Source organism: Scleropages formosus, chromosome 11, assembly GCF_900964775.1.
Source record: "Scleropages formosus chromosome 11, fSclFor1.1, whole genome shotgun sequence".
NCBI classification, from domain to species: domain Eukaryota; kingdom Metazoa; phylum Chordata; class Actinopteri; order Osteoglossiformes; family Osteoglossidae; genus Scleropages; species Scleropages formosus.
The window spans coordinates 24,832,853-24,849,803 of NC_041816.1; the positions used below are offsets into that span (position 1 = coordinate 24,832,853).

The 16,951-nt window shown below is 42.6% G+C and overlaps 3 protein-coding genes across 3 annotated transcripts in view; 2 read left to right on the plus strand and 1 right to left on the minus strand.

Moving 5' to 3' along the window:
• Positions 1-108: 108 nt before the first annotated feature.
• On the plus strand, positions 109-7,197 carry LOC108941240 (schlafen family member 9-like). The gene is made up of 5 exons (XM_029256357.1): positions 109-173; positions 1,271-2,330; positions 2,460-2,582; positions 2,799-3,528; positions 3,625-7,197. Exons 2-5 carry the CDS (start codon positions 1,286-1,288, stop codon positions 4,442-4,444), a joined length of 2,718 nt encoding a protein of 905 aa, XP_029112190.1. The 5' UTR covers positions 109-173; positions 1,271-1,285; the 3' UTR covers positions 4,445-7,197.
• taldo1 (transaldolase 1) lies at positions 7,063-14,588 on the minus strand. The gene is made up of 8 exons (XM_018763934.2): positions 14,356-14,588; positions 11,123-11,246; positions 10,924-11,031; positions 10,685-10,816; positions 10,256-10,431; positions 9,326-9,523; positions 8,814-8,959; positions 7,063-7,428 (listed from the first exon to the last, which is right to left on the minus strand). Exons 1-8 carry the CDS (start codon positions 14,456-14,458, stop codon positions 7,396-7,398), a joined length of 1,020 nt encoding a protein of 339 aa, XP_018619450.2. The 5' UTR covers positions 14,459-14,588; the 3' UTR covers positions 7,063-7,395.
• Positions 14,589-15,615: 1,027 nt separating this feature from the next.
• tspan4a (tetraspanin 4a) overlaps positions 15,616-16,951 on the plus strand; it is a 58,085-nt gene continuing 56,749 nt past the window's right edge. The window contains exon 1 of the mRNA XM_018763771.2: positions 15,616-15,724. The gene's annotated coding sequence lies outside the window, so the exon portion shown is untranslated. The remainder of the gene's footprint in view (positions 15,725-16,951) is intronic.

Consider the following 16,951-nt stretch of genomic DNA (forward strand, 5'->3'; position numbering starts at 1 on the left):
AAAAGCAGAAGTCCGCATGCGCAACCTGTTGCTAGGGCCAAGGTGAAAGATGATTGGCTAAAAGCAGTAGTGGAAGAAAGCGGCAATTCAAATCGTTGTGGTCAACAAACAATTTTCCTTTGAGGCGATAGTTCGTCGACCGCGCAGTATCGGAGTAAGATCGCTGTAGAAGAAGAAGGTACAGATGCGCCTTTTAAACAAACTTTTAATTATTTGCTGCTTCCCTTTGGAACATACAGATAGGTCAATTAGTTGCTTGTTCAACGAAAACAAAACATCCTCGGGACTTTTATATTATTTACATTTATTCATTTACTACGCTTTGTCCAAAGCAAAGCTACGTACACATCTCAGCAAAAATACTATTTTTGCATTACTTGATAGAGAAAGAGACATGGCTGCAGATGTGACTCTTAGTAAACCTAGTTTGTTACCCTTCCACTTGATTTCAATATGATTAAACACTTAAAATATATAGCGCGTCTCGAAATTACAAACGTAATTTTGACCAAAAGTTGGCGTAAGTTTATAGGAAAATTAATTGAAAGAAATTGACAGGAAGCGGACGAATGCTTTTTATATGTATTTGTACTGCTACTGGTGTAACGTCTGTCAGGACTGGTGACTAACACACACAGCCCCTGAAGGGGCGCGTCACTCACTGGCTCCGTATGCTTGTCGTTTGATAAAGGCACTTTGCTTACTGTATATCTCTTCTATAATAACTCTATAACTCTTCTATCATAATAATGAATAAACTTAGATGACAGCCACAATCGGCGTCGCTTGACGGACTCTCCCGCTCCCAGGAGCTCGCGCTAACCAGATTGTCACAACAGCCCCGTGCACGCGCATGCGCGGTCTCAGTTCCCTGTTTTGGTATTTATTATGACCTGTGATCAATTTAAAAAAGGAATAAAAAAGCACGATAAATGACTGTGGCCAGATCTAGAGCAGGGTGAACGTTGGTTGTGAGTTACAGAAACTGCTAGTAAATTCTTTTGACGTAAGACTGAACTGCTCTTTGAATTAGTTCAGTTAAAGAACCTTTTAGGATGTCTCTTAAGGACAAGGGCTTGTAATTGGAGGGAAAGAACACAGGTTATGCTTCAAACTGTTAAACTCTGTCCTTATTTTTCTGTATCATTTTTGGATGCACTTTAATTTTGAAGGGTTGTGTTCTTACAGATTTTGCCCCTTTAGTAATACATTTATGTCAATAATATAAACCAACAGCTGCAGACATGTATTTCCAAATTCAATTTTTTACAGATTATTCAACCAAATGGATCCATCAAAACTGGCAGTGTTGTCCAGTGAGTACCCTGATCAGGTACTCGCTGCTGGGAAGATAACCTTCGGCGAGGAGGGCCGACGTCGGTTGCAGAAGGCTAAAAGGCAGGAGCAGCATGACAGAATTATAATGGCGGCAGTTGCTCTGCTGAACTCTGGGGGTGGGATTATCTCTGCAGAAATTGAGAATCATGAATACAGCTATGCCAAAAATGGTATAGGGCAAGATTTAGAAAGTACTTTGAAAGACTTAGTTAATCCCTCAACTATTGAAGATTATTTTGAGTTCTTACAAAAGGGTGCAATTTTGCAGGTTTTTGTAAAATCTTGGAATTCTGTTGGTCATCGGCCACGGCTTTGTTGTGTGGACACGGGTCTCCGAGAAAGATCTGGATCATCTACTTCAACTATTGAATCCAACGCGTTAGAAAAATTTTTATGGAAAAAGACACTGGCACAGTGCCGGGAAGAAGGTCCTGCCCCAAAGAGACGCCGCATGATATCTGGCAATAATGGAATAAAAAAATCTGCCCAGGAGCTGTATGCAAGACAGGAGGTTCAGCTTGGAGAAGTTTTGTCATTTGGTGAAAGTGTTAATGTTGAATTAAAACAATTTGGATCTGAAAACATGATTAAAAGATTAGAAGAAATTGTTCCAAAATATGTAAGTGCCTTTGCAAACACAGATGGAGGATATATGTTTATTGGTGTTGATGACAAAACAAAAAAAGTCGTGGGATGCGGCAGGAATTTGGACTGCAGTCTCATAGAGACCAAAATTGGAAAGATGTGGCGCAAGGTCATTTTAGTTCATACTTCGCAGTGTACCCAGGAAAATGACTGGTCTGTGGAGGTACGCATCCTCAAGGTTCTTGAGGAAGGAGCCACTTCTCAGCTTCATGTTGTGGCCATACATATTCCAGTGTTCTGCTGTGCCATTTTTGAAAACCATCCCGAATCCTGGGAAATTGAAAATGACAAGGTGTGCCCGATAAAGGCCGGAGTTTGGCTGGAGAAGATGCACCTTACCGATCCAGGTAGACCTCATCCAAATGGTTTTCATTTATTCATTTAGCATGTGCTTTTCCTCAAAGCAGAATATAACTTTGTTTGAATGTGACTTGTAAAATGTGAGTTTGAGGTCCTGTGCTTTTTCTGTCGTACAGATAAAGAGCTTTGCTCCCAATTTGATAATATCCTAAGTCTGGGGGCTGCTCCACCAAGGTGTAAGCCAGTGTATGGTATCAAAGATGCCCATCTGAGTGAACTGCAGCAGAACCTGTTTCCTGGTAAGTCGTTCTTATTTTTTTCACAGCTTATATAAACAGTGAAATAATCAGTGAATTATATGTATCATTTGCCGATGCTTTTCTTTAAAGCAACATCCAATTCTTAGTAATCAAAGGTGCATTTCACATCATGTAAAAAACTTTCGGTGCAGACACTCAAGCAGTTAATCTGTCTTGATACCATCGCTTACAGAAAAACTTAATTTGTTTCCGTAGTCCATCCGGAGATCATAACAACTGGACCTGATCCGCTGAAGGAACGCCTATTTCAAAAGTATCCAAAGCTTGAAAACCTGGTGAAGCTGCAGTCTGGTGGAGGAACCCTAATTTTCTCCAATAGCTGGGCAGTTGACATAAACCGACCAGGGAACCAGGAAGTCTTGTGTGAAGCCTTGCTGGTTTCAGAGCAGAGCACACCTTCACTTTACTGTGTGGTGAAGAATGAAAGCCAAGCTCTGCGGGAATATTCCAGGGATGTTGCATTTCACCTAAAGCAGCAGCTGGTGAATCTAGGAGGTTATCTGGAATGGGTTTGCATAATCCCACAGCTGGTGGACTGTGAGACTGGAAAACCAATCTTGACTAAGTGGGGCAGCCTTGAATCCATGCCGGAGCCTCGCTATCCTGATTGCTACAAGCTGAGCAACATGAAGACAGTAAAAGCCTTGCTGCAAGCACTGGTGATTGTGGTGATGAGCTTCACCTCAGCTCTGAGCAGTATGCTGGGGTCAGAGTTCTTGAACTTGCTCACAGCTGAGCAGTTTTGCATCATTCAGGAAAAATATGACTTTGAAGATATGAGAGAATTGTTTGTTCATGGCTACCCTGGAGCTGGGAAAACTGTCATTGCAACCTTATTGATGAGAAGAATTAAAAACAAACTTGGATGTGAAACAAGTAATATCCTTTATATCTGTGAGAATGTACCCCTGAAAAAATTCATAGAGTAAGTTTCCAAATTTTTTTCATTAGAACACTGCATTCCTCAGAAATCATTAGAATTAAACAGGACTTTTCAATACTTTTTTTTGTTTCTTTTCAGGAATTTAAATATTTGTCAAAGTGTGACACGGAAAACATTTATGAGATGGAACTTTCCAGAAGTGAAGCATGTAATTGTTGATGAAGCTCAGAACTTTCGTCGGGAAGATGGAGACTGGTATAAGAAAGCCAAAGATATGGTGGAGCAACAGAGAGGTGTGTTTTGGGTTTTCCTGGACTATTTTCAGCAGAGTCACTCACTGCCTAGTGGACTACCATTACCCTCGAAACAGCCCAATAAGATCATCTTGAGAGAGTCTCTGAGGAACAGTGTGGCAATTCACAGTGCAGTTTGTGAAGTACTTAACAGAATTCGAGAGGCTGAATTTACAAGAGCACAAGGTGAAGAGATACAGAAACACTTGGAAAAGATGACGAGGGAGAAACATTGCATGCACGCTTTCCAAGGTTACTTTGAGGAGAGATCAGTAGCTCCACAATATGTTCATTCTGAACTCATTTCAACTGTAAAAAGGCTCCTGAGCAAAGGGAATTCTCCAAATGATATTGCTGTTCTCTGCTCAACTTTGGAGGAGGTTCCAAAAATTTGTACAGAATTTGGGGATAAGCTGAAGCACTACCCCTGTACCGCAGAGACAATTGATGGAAATGTGATTGTGGTTGACTCGGTTCGCAGGTTTTCTGGTCTGGAGAGGAATATCATTATTTTGATCAATCCCAGCATCCATCCATTTCACCAAAACAGAGCGTTCCATTTTTTGGTTTCAGCCATGTCCAGAGCCAGAACACAGCTGTATGTGCTGTGTGTACAGGCAGATGGAGCAAAAGGAAATAGCTCTCACAAAAGACGGGAGAGCTGAGCCCTTTGTTTCCACCAGTTCTGGGCTTCAGTGTAAGCCTATATATGCAATCTGTATACTCATCCCCATAGAGATATATAGTTAAGTGCAACTTCCAAGATTTGTACCAGACATCCTAGTACAAAGGCTCTATGTGTGATTATCAAGGCTTTGACTCATAAGTGGACCATATCTGAAATGTAGAAATGTCTCTGACCATACATGCCTCCTGCTTGGACCCATAACCCGTTCCAGTGGATGGGCATTTTTTAAAAATTGTAAATTTAATAAAAGATAAACCTTATGAAAATATAAACAAAATAAAAATCCACCAAGAGATGGAGCAGGGGTGTCCTTATTAGGGTCTTTCCCTGCTCCATTACAATACCCTGCTCTATAAAGGGGTAAATCATGGTAAGGTGCATAAATAGATAACTCCATTAATGTTGAAGGAACTTACATGAGGCTTGTGTACAGAACTGACATTTCAAGTTGGTTTTGACAAAGGCATTGGTTAGATAAATGTAAATCTGGGCTGTTTGTGTTGACATGATGAAAAGTGTGAAAACTAATCTTGCATGTTAAGTGTAGTATAAATTTCCTTACCATTTTAACATTACATTGGATATAAACTGTGGCAGCAGTTTGCTTTCGGGAATTTCTTGCCCACTTGGACATTCTGTTTAAATCACGTCAGCTGCAGTACACTTGTACGTCCCTTTCACAGTAGGCAAATCTACTATCGAAAATAGTCTTGTATTACTGCATCTCTGTTGCCCTGCAACGCACTTGGTCTGCCCAGAGTGTACCCTGACTAGCCCGGTGCCCAGCGATTCCAGGATAGGCTCCAGACCACTGTGAACCTGACAAAGCTGAGTTAGTAGGTATGAGCGAGCACCTCTTCTGTATAAGGAAACTTTTTGTGAATAATGCACTCCATTGTCGAGAAGACTGTATCCAAACACCTGCTTCAGTCACAACTACACGGATAGCGATGCTTACGAGACTTGACAATACTGTCAACTAATCTGATTAGTTTTTAAAAATAAATCTTGGAATTTTAATGTGTATGATTTGATTTGTATCATTTTCCAACAAGTATTGGTCCACTGGGAATAGATTATACATTTCTCATGAGAAATAAATGATACATATTCCTTAATCTTCTATCCAGACACTTGCCCTTTGGATAGATTTTCAGGAACAAATAATGTTTGATATTGGGGATGAGTATATTCAGCATTAGCTGTCTATGCTCTTCAGACAGTTGATAGTGGTTAATTTTTTTTTTTTTGGATTAGGAACACATTTTGACTAACAATCTAGGGCCAGACCTGAGTCATTTTCTAGACTTTACACTTATGAATAGGAGCAGTCTGCACACATTTGTGTTGAATTATATGAAAAGTAGGAAGAGGAGTAACTGTTCTGAATACTTTTTGTGAATTTCTCCACAGCAGTCTGAGCTAATTTTCAAGAACAGTCAGTCTCCTTGCGATATGTAAACGATGCCTACCCACCCCTGCAGAGCATCTGATTTTAACACATTTATGGGACATTCGGGAATGTCTGGGGGAGAGTTGACTAAGAATTCTGTGCAATACTGGCATTTTAATCATTCTAACTCCACAGTCCAATGCAATAAGTTTATTTGTACTCAGAGCTGAGTAGTGGCTCTAAAGTAAATTCAGCTTCTCAGTTCATTTGAGAAAAACTACAAACTATTACTTTGTCACCCATGTATTTCTCAAGTACTGCATTTAGTGAATTGTTGTAGGGACCAGTGTCATTACATTGCAGTTGCAGCAAGGACAGCTGCTGCGCTCACTGTTGAATGCAAAGTCATCCTTTGGCCAGAGAACTTCACTAACACCCATTTGCTTCTCAAAATGGGTATGTGAACTGAATGTATTAAGTCTGTGGCTTTGTATGAAAACATTATTTCTGAAAGCACTAATTATGTAAATTTCAAGGTCATCTGCAGCACAGCAGCTGTAATGTGGGTAGAGAGCTGCTATTACTCTGGGGAGCAACTCCCTCTTGAGTGTGTCAGTGAACACCCACCTTCAGCACACCAAACAGTTCTGAAATCAAGTCCAGCTTGATGTCACAATTTGCAGTCATAACTGTTCTATGCATATGTCAAAGATATGTATAGCATCATGATTCAAGCCTGCCTGTATGTTTCTTGCCATTTTGATTAAATCATCTTCTGAAGCTTCTTTCAGCCTCTGCTACAAACCATCCCCTACAAATAGATTAGTTCTTTCACTCATTTACCTTATAACAGAACCCTGACAAACACAAAAGGAATCATTTTATCCCTTTAGTGTACTGTGTACAGAGAAAGGTGCTTGTCATTCCCCTCTCTGTAACATGTCAGAAAGGCTACTTTCAACTCTACAGCCATGGAACTCTCAAGTGGGCAGTTCAGCAAAGTTTAGGAGACCAGCTAGTTGCCTATAAATGCCTTTAAGGTCTCCCCAGGAGACAACTATAAATGGTAAACTATCTTGATATCAGCTCTCTATTCTGACACCTAAACTGGACTGAACTAGAAGCAACACTGTAGAACTAGCACCCTCTGGACCCTTAGGCTTTTAGTTGTGTTTTTCTGTAAAGGCACTTAAACAAGTGAGGCAACATGGACAGTTTATTAATTTTACAAAATAGACAGTAAAAAAGTTCCTGTCCTATGGAATGTGCCTGTGGAAGGAGTATCATGGGAATCCTTTTGTTAAGAGAAACCTGGACTGGGGCCACTTCTAATCAAATCAACAAAACCCAGGAGGGTCCTCATTTGTAGAGGAACAGCAGGGTTCTTCAGCTTTACCCAGGAATTACCTAATGTACACCCCTGCCCTCTAACAGGGAGGGGCTGCTCATAGGATCACTGTCCATACTGGTATGAGGATGAGTTGGCCCACTGGTGTTCCAAATAACCTTCCCACTTCTAGAAGTTCAAGTCTTCCTCACTGACCATTCTTCACATTCATCATCTTCTCCTAGAAGAGAAGAATGGGGGGGGGGGGGTGCATGCAGTATCAGTAGTATAAAACAATCATTTATTGCCAATTGAATTGTGTGATGCAAGAAATCACCTCTGTTAAAGTCAAACCTATGAAGTTACCAGGGTTACAGAACTGGTTTGGTTGGGTTTGAGGGTGCAGTTACAGCTGGTAAATCAAAAAGGAACTTGAAACATTATCTATATAGGAAGCTAGTGCTATCCACTGTTCCTGCTTTGCTCTTGTCCCAGTTAGCCTGTCATGTTCATCTCCTGGTCTCTTTCAACAGCATGAGCTACTTTTTAAAAAGTAATCTGCCTGCATTTATACATTAGGTTCTGTACAAGTCTTGGCTGTAGCTGTGAATGCACTTGTTGGGTTATGACTGTTTTAAGGACAGTGATTTCCAAGTTTAGTTAAATTTACAATCCAATTTAGAGCATTTCTCTTGTAGAGGAAAAAGTGACCTGCAGTTAAACTTTCTGGAATTGGGGCAAACATCCTGCTAGAATAGAAACCCCAGCTGGAAAGGGCATGAAGATGGTGATTTTGCAGTCCCTCCATGTGATGTCAGCAAGTTTAAATGTTACACCTAGAAAGTACCCAGAAGATGTTTCCATTATACTTTGTCAGTATCTGGTGTAAGTTTAGCAGCCAAACTACACAAATTGGTAGAACCCCCATGGTGGAAAGAATCCTCACATGTCTAAGAGTCACAGACAATGGGATTGTCTGGAGATTGACACCGACTTATGTTCCTTCATGTCAAGTCTGAATGAAGGGCAGCTAGTAATGTCAAGGTTGGAGCTGTTGCCTTTGGACCCCAAAGGTTGCATGTTTGGTTCCCATTTCTAGTGGTAATACCCTTGAACAAGGCACTTGCCCTAAAAGTGCTCTTGTAAAATTACCCAGCTGTATAAATGGGTAAATTGTAAATAGTTTAACATTCTCACTTGCTTTGGCAAAGTGAGAGCTAAATGACAAAATGTCAATTGAATTAATTGTAACAGATTAAAAGATTACCATATCAAATTGAGAGAGGGGGAGAACTTCATTTTTCAGTTATGCAATTTGACACCTGTTCATAGTTGAATACAAATGTACTGTATAAGAACTAAAATGAAGTCTACATGAGGTTGTATTCAGTGCTGACTGGTGAGGGATTCATCCTGTATCCTACACAGGATTGTCTGTCTATTTGATATGGGTAGCCAAAACTGGATGAGCTGAATTTGGTCTTAAAATCTATTGTATCTGAACTGGTTTTACTGACAAGACAGGCTGGGCATGTAAATACAGGTTGCTTCCCCTAGTAGAAACTGAGAGTTTTAATCTGAAAATTTGGACTGCAGGGAGTCTAAGAAGTCTTTGTGCAGTCTCACCTTGATCATGCTCTCCAACTTCACGGCATCAGCAGCAAACTTGCGGATCCCATCAGACAGCTTCTCCACAGCCATGCGATCCTCATTGTGCTGCCAACGGAACTCTTTCTCATCCAGGTGCAGCTGTTCCAGGTCAGCAGCTTTTGCTAATGCACAGGAGTGGTTGAGGGGGGAATAAAATACACAACTATACCACCTTGTAGCTTCTGGTACATGGCAACCTTGTACAGTACAAAGATGTGTTCAAGATACTTGACCAATTTCTAAAGAAATTGGTAGGATGTTCCATTCCCCCCCCCAAAAATGCTCCCAATTTGGTGGGAAACTTGTGCAGGACTTCAATTCAAAATGAACACAAATATTTGCATATTCCACACCATTTACTATAATCTCATTTTTAGGACTCTAGTTCAATCATGTAATCAGAACCATGTATAAGGTAGTGTGTTGTCATATTGCTATCATGCAGCACTGATATGGACCCCATGATAGCTGAACTATATGGCCCTTACCTCCCTGTACTGTGAGGGTGGGCACCACAGTGCTGTGGTCCTGGTTTAGCTCAGCCAGGAGTGCTGGAGAGATTGTGAGCAGGTCACATCCAGCTAGGGCCTTAACCTCCCCTTTGTTGCGGAAGGAGGCACCCATCACCACTGTGGAGTAGCCAAACTTCTTGTAGTAGTTGTAGATCTTGGTCACACTCACCACACCTGTGGAGGGGACAGCAGTAGTATGTTTGATAGAGGGTCCTAGCAAGCTGTGCTTGGTTTTCAAACAGGGCCAAATTAAAAAACCTACACTTGAATCAGCCCACTTGACATTCCTACAGGAGCTTTTTAGCAAGCAGAAAGCTGTTATTTTAGTGAGCAGTGGCTTCAACTGCAATTCATTTTTGTCCATTTGTAAAAAGAAAGCCAACTTCCCAGGTAACAATAGCCTGCAATTCCCTGGATGTTCTAGGGTTCCTTGAGCTCAGTGATTTCATGGTTTGTGCATGGAGATTCTGGAAGGACAGCCATTCCTAGACAGAATCACTGTTCCACCCTTTCCCACTTCATGAGCATGGTTCCCACTATGGTTTGACTAGTTCAGAGTCACTTGTGTAATCTTGTTTATACATTTCTGAAGTTGAGGTCCAATTTGTATTGGAATGCATCTATAAATCCATCTTGGCAGCTTAATGGTTGACATACTTGGTCCAAAATCATTTTTTTCCTAATAGAAGACTAATTGGGGATTAGAGATTAAAGGCAGTTTTCAGCACTTGTAAATTGCTGTATTCCACTCTAAGGAAAAGACAACTCTGGTTCTATTCATATATTGCCAAAACAGAAGATATTATGAAATTCACAGGAGGGGGCAAAACTGAAAAGGAAGCAAATATTTCACAGCACTCTAGTAAAGCCATCAAAAGCACCCTATACACTTAATATGGCAAGTACCCGGGTCCTCATTGGGTTCATAGCTCTTGCGGTCTGTGTTCTCCTTGTACCAGTCCAGGATACGGCCCACAAATGGTGAAATGAGGGTGACGTGGGCCTCTGCACAGGCTACTGCTTGGGCAAAGGAGAACAGCAACGTCATGTTGCAGTGAACTCCATGCTTTTCTTCTAGTTCTCTGTGGAGAAGCACATGCAAAGCCATACTGAGCCTTTCACAGATGCATTTACTGAAGGCATATTCCACATGTGGAAGAACTTGGACTAAATGCTCAAATTTCAGCAGTTTTGAAGTTTCAGAACAACTCCATCAATACAACCTGACAGATGCTGTACACAGGTCTTCCTGTGTATGATTTAACCTATTGAATATACAGAACCTTGCAGAAACATGACCAGAACACATTCCATACAGGTACAAACAATACACACCTGCCAGCTTGGATCCCCTCCCAGGTGGACGAGAGCTTGATGAGAACCTGTTCTTTGCTCACACCCGCCTCCTCATACAAGGAGATGAGCCGCAGTGCACGAGACACCATTCCATCCTTATCAAAAGATAGCCTAAAACAAGGAGAGTTTGAGATGAGCTGACAGTACATGCATTCAGCTGAACAATGGTTTGTTGAGAAGAAATGTTCTTGGCCAGTCACTAGTCAACTAGGTCAAACCTGGCATCAACCTCAGTTGAGACTCTCCCAGGAATTTTCTTCAGGATCTCCAGGCCAAAACTCACAAACAGCTTGTCCATGATGTTGGTCACCTGTTCCTCCTCAGTTCTGTAATCATATTATAGATGCCAGTTGAGCCATCTGAAGGTGCTGACATCAACTGTGACAACAGGCAATACCAAACACCTACTGGTCTTACCCGCCTTTAGCAATGCCATATTTGATGGCCTGGTCCAGCAAATGTTGGTAAGCAGACATCTTTGCTGCTGCCAGGATGAGGGAGGGATTTGTTGTGGCATCCTGGGGCTTATATTCCTCAATTGCTGCAGGGCATAGAAAAAACACCTTATTCCACCTTCAAGGGGAATTTTATCACAATAGAAAAATCCAGAGTTGCAGGCTCCACTCCCTTTCTGTTCTTAGAAAGTTTAAGATTTTACTCCACTGGTGACATACTAGCTTATCACTGGGACAATTTCATATAAAACACTTGTTTCTGTAGTCCTATCACCACTTCCCATATACTGGCACCTAGACTTAACTGTTGAAAATGAATTGCAAACATCCTCTTCAATTTCAAGTTACTCTACCCCCAGGTCACAAGATTATAGGAGCTAATGATCCATCTGCTTTAGAAGTATTTGCCATAAATAAGCCTTTTTAAGTTGACATTGAATGAAGTGGGGGAGACAAAAGTGTTCCTGCAAATGCCCATTCAGCACTGACCAACATGCAATGTCTTTATACTAATACACATATTCACACTATTAGCAGAAAAAGCACTGCAGAAACTCCCCAGAAGCAACAGGTCACCATAGTGACCATCATTACTGGCAGCTTAACTGGATTTCATGTCTCCTTTTTGCACACACCAAAACAGTAAGTTTTGAAAAATAGGGAGTGCAAGTGTTTATCTGTATATGATTTCCCCCCCCTTTGTCTCAAGAAAAAGCAAATAAAAGCCACCCTAAAGAACAAACAAACAAAACTCCACAAATGGAACAGTGATTCAGCACAAATTAGACCAAGGCTTGATGTCACAGCTGTCCCCACCCTTTGCAAAGGAAAGCTACACTACTCTACATGTGACATGACATGGATAACAGTAGAACTGTGTCTGGGGGGAGATAGTCATGTGAAAAAGTACACCCTCAGAATTCTATGGTTTTACATATGACATAATCTTATCTGGTCCTTAGCAGGTCTAAAAATCAGGTAAATACAACCTCAGATGAACACGACACATTACACCGTGTCATGACTTAAAAATAAATAAGCTAATTGTACTAAACTACTCTTCTCCCACCCAGGGCTCCCCCAGAATTCCCAGTTATCCTGTCATCTGCCACTGTGTAACATCACAAAGCTGCCTCCTCATACCATCAGCAGAAGCTGATCTTTTGTGTTCCTGGCCCTTGTTGCACACTTCACCCTGATGAATATAGCTACAAAAACAGAGGTAAAGGTGGCAGCTGTGCCCAGGGGGCACAAGTGGAATCTTTACTGTGAGACTTTCAAAACCTTGATAGAGAGCTAGAGGGGTTATGGTGTTCTAGAAGTCACACCATTTGCATTACTATGGTCTTTCATCTGTTTCTATTCGCCGACCTTAACCAGGAACATTTCACAATGACGGCGAGTTGTGCAACAAGCATTTCGAAAAATTATGTTAGTTCTTTTCAAAATGAGAAGTCAGTCAGTTACAATATGTAAGGGACACAGCCATGTTAAGTTTCCACAGGCTTTGGTCTGGACTGGAGGCTTATTTCCTGAAATAAGCTCATCAAAAACCATAAGGGTTAAAGTTCTCATTTAACTCACTCCTGGCAGTTGCCAGAATCCATTTAGGAAGCAGATTAAGTTTTAAAAAGAGTGCCAGGCATACATATACTGTTACATCCCTGACCATCAGATCCCTGCAACACAAATCCCACACCAGACCCTCCTTCATAACTGGTTTAAATGAGACTCACTTGGAACTGCATTATCGCACCAGTCCAGAATATGGTTACAGTACCGCCTCCAAGTTTCCTGAAGAGATCTTGTTACTCAACACAACAGGCATCCAAGACATGAGCAATATCAAGTATAACTTACCACACTGAGCATTACTGTACACATCTAGAAGGAAAAGACTAGATCAGCAACAGGCAGCTAGTAGCAGAGTGCTTGGAGCTGCTGTCATTGGACTCAAAAGTTGTTGGTTTGAATCATACCCTCAACTGTAGTACCCGTGAGCAAGGTACTTACTCAAAACTGATCCAGAAGATTACCTAGCTGTATAAATTAAGTAGTTACTTTGGAGGGAAGTATCATAAATGTAGATGCATGTATGACTAGTTCATCTGTTCTTGAAGAAGTTCAGTTCAGGAGGACAAGCACAGGAAGTTCGATACATTCTCCCTCATTTTAAGTTTGTCTGTATAGTTTCTGAAGTGACATCGTATTAATACAGGTCACTTTACCTCATACCTACAGGGACTCTTCCAAGAGCTGAATTTGTAAGTACAGCACACGTAATACACATTTACTTAAAGCACTTCGTCGAAAATTATATTTGCATTACGGGTGAAAACGTGACCATTGCACCGAGTTTCATCGTTTCACACACTGTGTGGTGTAGAAATGTTCAGGCCTGAGGCGTTTTATTTCCTCGCGCGCCAGACTCCCCCTGTCATCGTGACACAGCATCCTAACGGTTTACTTTTGCAAACAAAAGTGAGCTGCAGGGTTTTGCCTTTAGACATTTGTTCTTGGGTTCCACAGCGAGGTGGTTTCTCCCGCATGATCATAGGGGAGGTTATGAGGAGCCCCGCGGTACGCGGCTCGGCATTTAGTTTCTCGGCGCGTGTCACCCTCGGACGACGTGGGGCGCCTCGCGAAGCTCCGCGCGGAACAGAGAGACGTGGGGCGCGCGCTCATGCGAGGAAATAAAGCCGCACCGTCACGGCGACGCAGGCAGAGAGGCCACTGACACACCCATTAGCCGCGTTCCATTCCATATGATACAGGTGGAGCAGCGCGGTGCTTCAGCGCGAATAATCGTGCTTATTAATGAGAGCGAATCGGTGGCTAACCGCGAGCCCGATTTTAACAGCCTGTCTCCGAGCCCAGCTGTGAAAGGCGAAGTACGCAGGAGATACGAGCTCCATCTGTAAGACGTACTATTACGAGATGTACGTCGGAGGAATCGCTGCGAGTGTCCGGGGTTGCACACGAAGGCCCGACTCGGCTCCTCGAACGGACGGAAGTGACAGCCCACACTCGGCGACCGCCTCAGGCTCAGGCACGAAAACAAGCGAGGGCTGCAACTGAACTGGACTCTTCGGACACGAACGTCGCGGTGCGTCGTCGTGCAATTCGCTTTCAAGGAAGTAGCGGTGACCAAGTTGGTCGGGAAAGCGAGGCCCGAGTAATTTCACCCGTCATTACCATTAAAATCGCCGGTGTCCGCCACCACCACGGTGTACTTCTTCAGCTGGTCCAAAGCCGACTCCATCTTCTGCCGCTTGTCCGGGTTGCTCGACACTGACATAACGAATTGCTGAGCGGGGGGTCCTTTTATACCAGTGCGCGTGCAACGGAGGAATTTCGAAGCCACGAGAAGCCGAGAGCGCGGCCGAAGGAGACGGAGGCGCGCTTCGGCGCAGGCGGAGCCACGGAAATACGTCCATTTGCTATACACCAATGGCCAGTGCCAGTTTGGCTTTACGTAGGCCCCACCCACCAGTTTTGACCAATCCTGAACCAGGAAGGGCGGGGATACGTACGCAGGCCTATTTATGCAAATAAGAAAGAGTTTTTTTGGAGAAAATTTTCTAAAACTTCTCTCAGAATATTTGTCTTTTAAAACTGCACTCATGTATCATTCATTTAAATTCGTTACTTTAATTAAAAATCCCCAGCCAAATGGAAAATACTTATTTTTGGCCGCACTAAGCTGCTAAACTGGGCTCTCCTGACACCAACACGTCTCTGTCATTCAATGAAGCTCCTCCCAGGCCGCGCGACACAATGTTTCCAGTGTTCATTATTTATAAGAGCCTGAATTGCACTGTAAGCATGAAATTGAGTTCTGTTAACTCGCCCCGCTTCTAGAACAGTGACATTAGCTACCAATGCTGTCGTGTGGTGTGAATCAGCATGATTGGTTTTTGCCGCATATATTCATATTAAATATTTTTATAATTACTGTTTATATCAATACTATAAGCATTGCAATAGTATAGTAATGGTATATATGGTATAGCAAGCAAGTACTGAAAAATAATAATATAAGGCAAATAAAATAACTTTATAACACTAAAAATAGACGTGTTTTTTCATTTTGAGTCTTTCCAAATAAGAGATGCCTCCGTGTCTTGGAAGCAGAAAAAGCTGCTTCCTGGTAACTTAACTTGTGTATTAAGGAAAAGTAAAGATACTTGTTGTCTCCATGCAACAAGACGTGGTGCAGTACAGGCGGAGAAACATGTTCAGATCGTTTTGGGGCCGAAGTGGCTCGATGCTGGATGTCGCTGTGACCGCTAGATGTCAGTGTTGCTGTGTGTTCCCTCCACCACCCCCCCAAGGAGGAACCTGTAATAGTTTTTCTTCCATCATATGGACTATTTTGGCCAAACTTAGCAAACTGGGAGGGAAGTGTTTCCTTGGGGTGTTTACGTAAAGTTTAGAAACTGTAAAAGACACTTCTCTGGGGTGCGGACGACACCCTACGAGTGTGAGCAGGATTCGGCAGTCCCGGACGGGGGACAGGGGACAGGGACAGGGACAGGGACAGGGGACATTGGTGGTGAGCGAGGTAAGGACTGCACTTTTTGACATCACAGACACACACAGCAAATGCACAAAACACCTGTAAGACCACACAAATACTATGCCACTTCACTGTCTTTAGTGGCAAAGCTGGTGGTGGTTAAAGACTTTTGAAGCATCAAGAATAAAGGAACAATAAATGAAATGTGGTTGTTAGATAATAGATGCAGACACAGTGTAAGACCTAGACCTTCTCGGGGTGTTGGTGTCACGCAGAGTTGTGGGGTTTGGTGACTTTGTGCTGGTCTCACCGCTCCTGATCTCTGTGTGGGGCTGTGCGGTGATTGATCTGGTGTGTTTTGGCTTCAGTGGAAGATGTTTGTCAGATTGTTTTCGGTTGTCAGGTAGGACGGTATCATGGTCACGGTTCAGCTTTTGGGAAAAGTATAGAATTGGGTGTGGAACAAGGCTTTGGGAATGGGGGTAACCGCCGAGAGGGCAGTCTGTGTCTCAGATGATAGAGGGTTGCCGTCACTGGCATACAAATGGGGGAGGCCGGTGCCAGCGAGGGCAGAGCGTTTTTCCACTCTTCTCTTTAACCGGTTACATTTGAGATCTATGAAACAGGCCGGCTGGATTAAAGGTATTACAGCTAATAACAATCAGAAGGGCGACAGTAGGACAAGTGAATCAGTAATTTCCTTGACATCAGCCAGCCAGTTTTAAACTTTTGGAAATTTTGGGAACTCTTGGAAACTCTTGGTTTTTGTAAAATTCTGTGAATTATGACATTCTATGAGCCATGAATTCTCATAGCTTTATGTGCATGTGTGCTTTTGATCCTGTTCCTTTTTTTGTGTTTAACAGTACATGTATAAAGCCTCTTTTTAAACACTATCACCAAAACGCTTTGACACTAATTCGCAAGTCGCAGCCCGTCGATCGATTTCATGTGATTTCAAGTGTAATTTAAAAGTGTTTTCGCCACATGGTGTAAGTTTCCCCCTAAAGCTGCTTCCCTCGTGGTGTGAAAATCTCTCTCTCCTCTGGTGTTGCGAGCTCAGGGCAGTGGAGAGAAAGAGGGTCTTTGTGGAAGGGGAATGAAAAAACACCTGAGCTTCTAAGGAAGGCAACGCTCTGCAGTTTAATATTTCAGCAACTTTCCAGCGCTTTCCTCTACTGCAGGGCGTATTCCCCACCCTCCACATTTAGGGAAAGATACCATCTCATTCAGGCCTCTGGCTGCACCCCAGAGACTGACTCAGAACAGCAA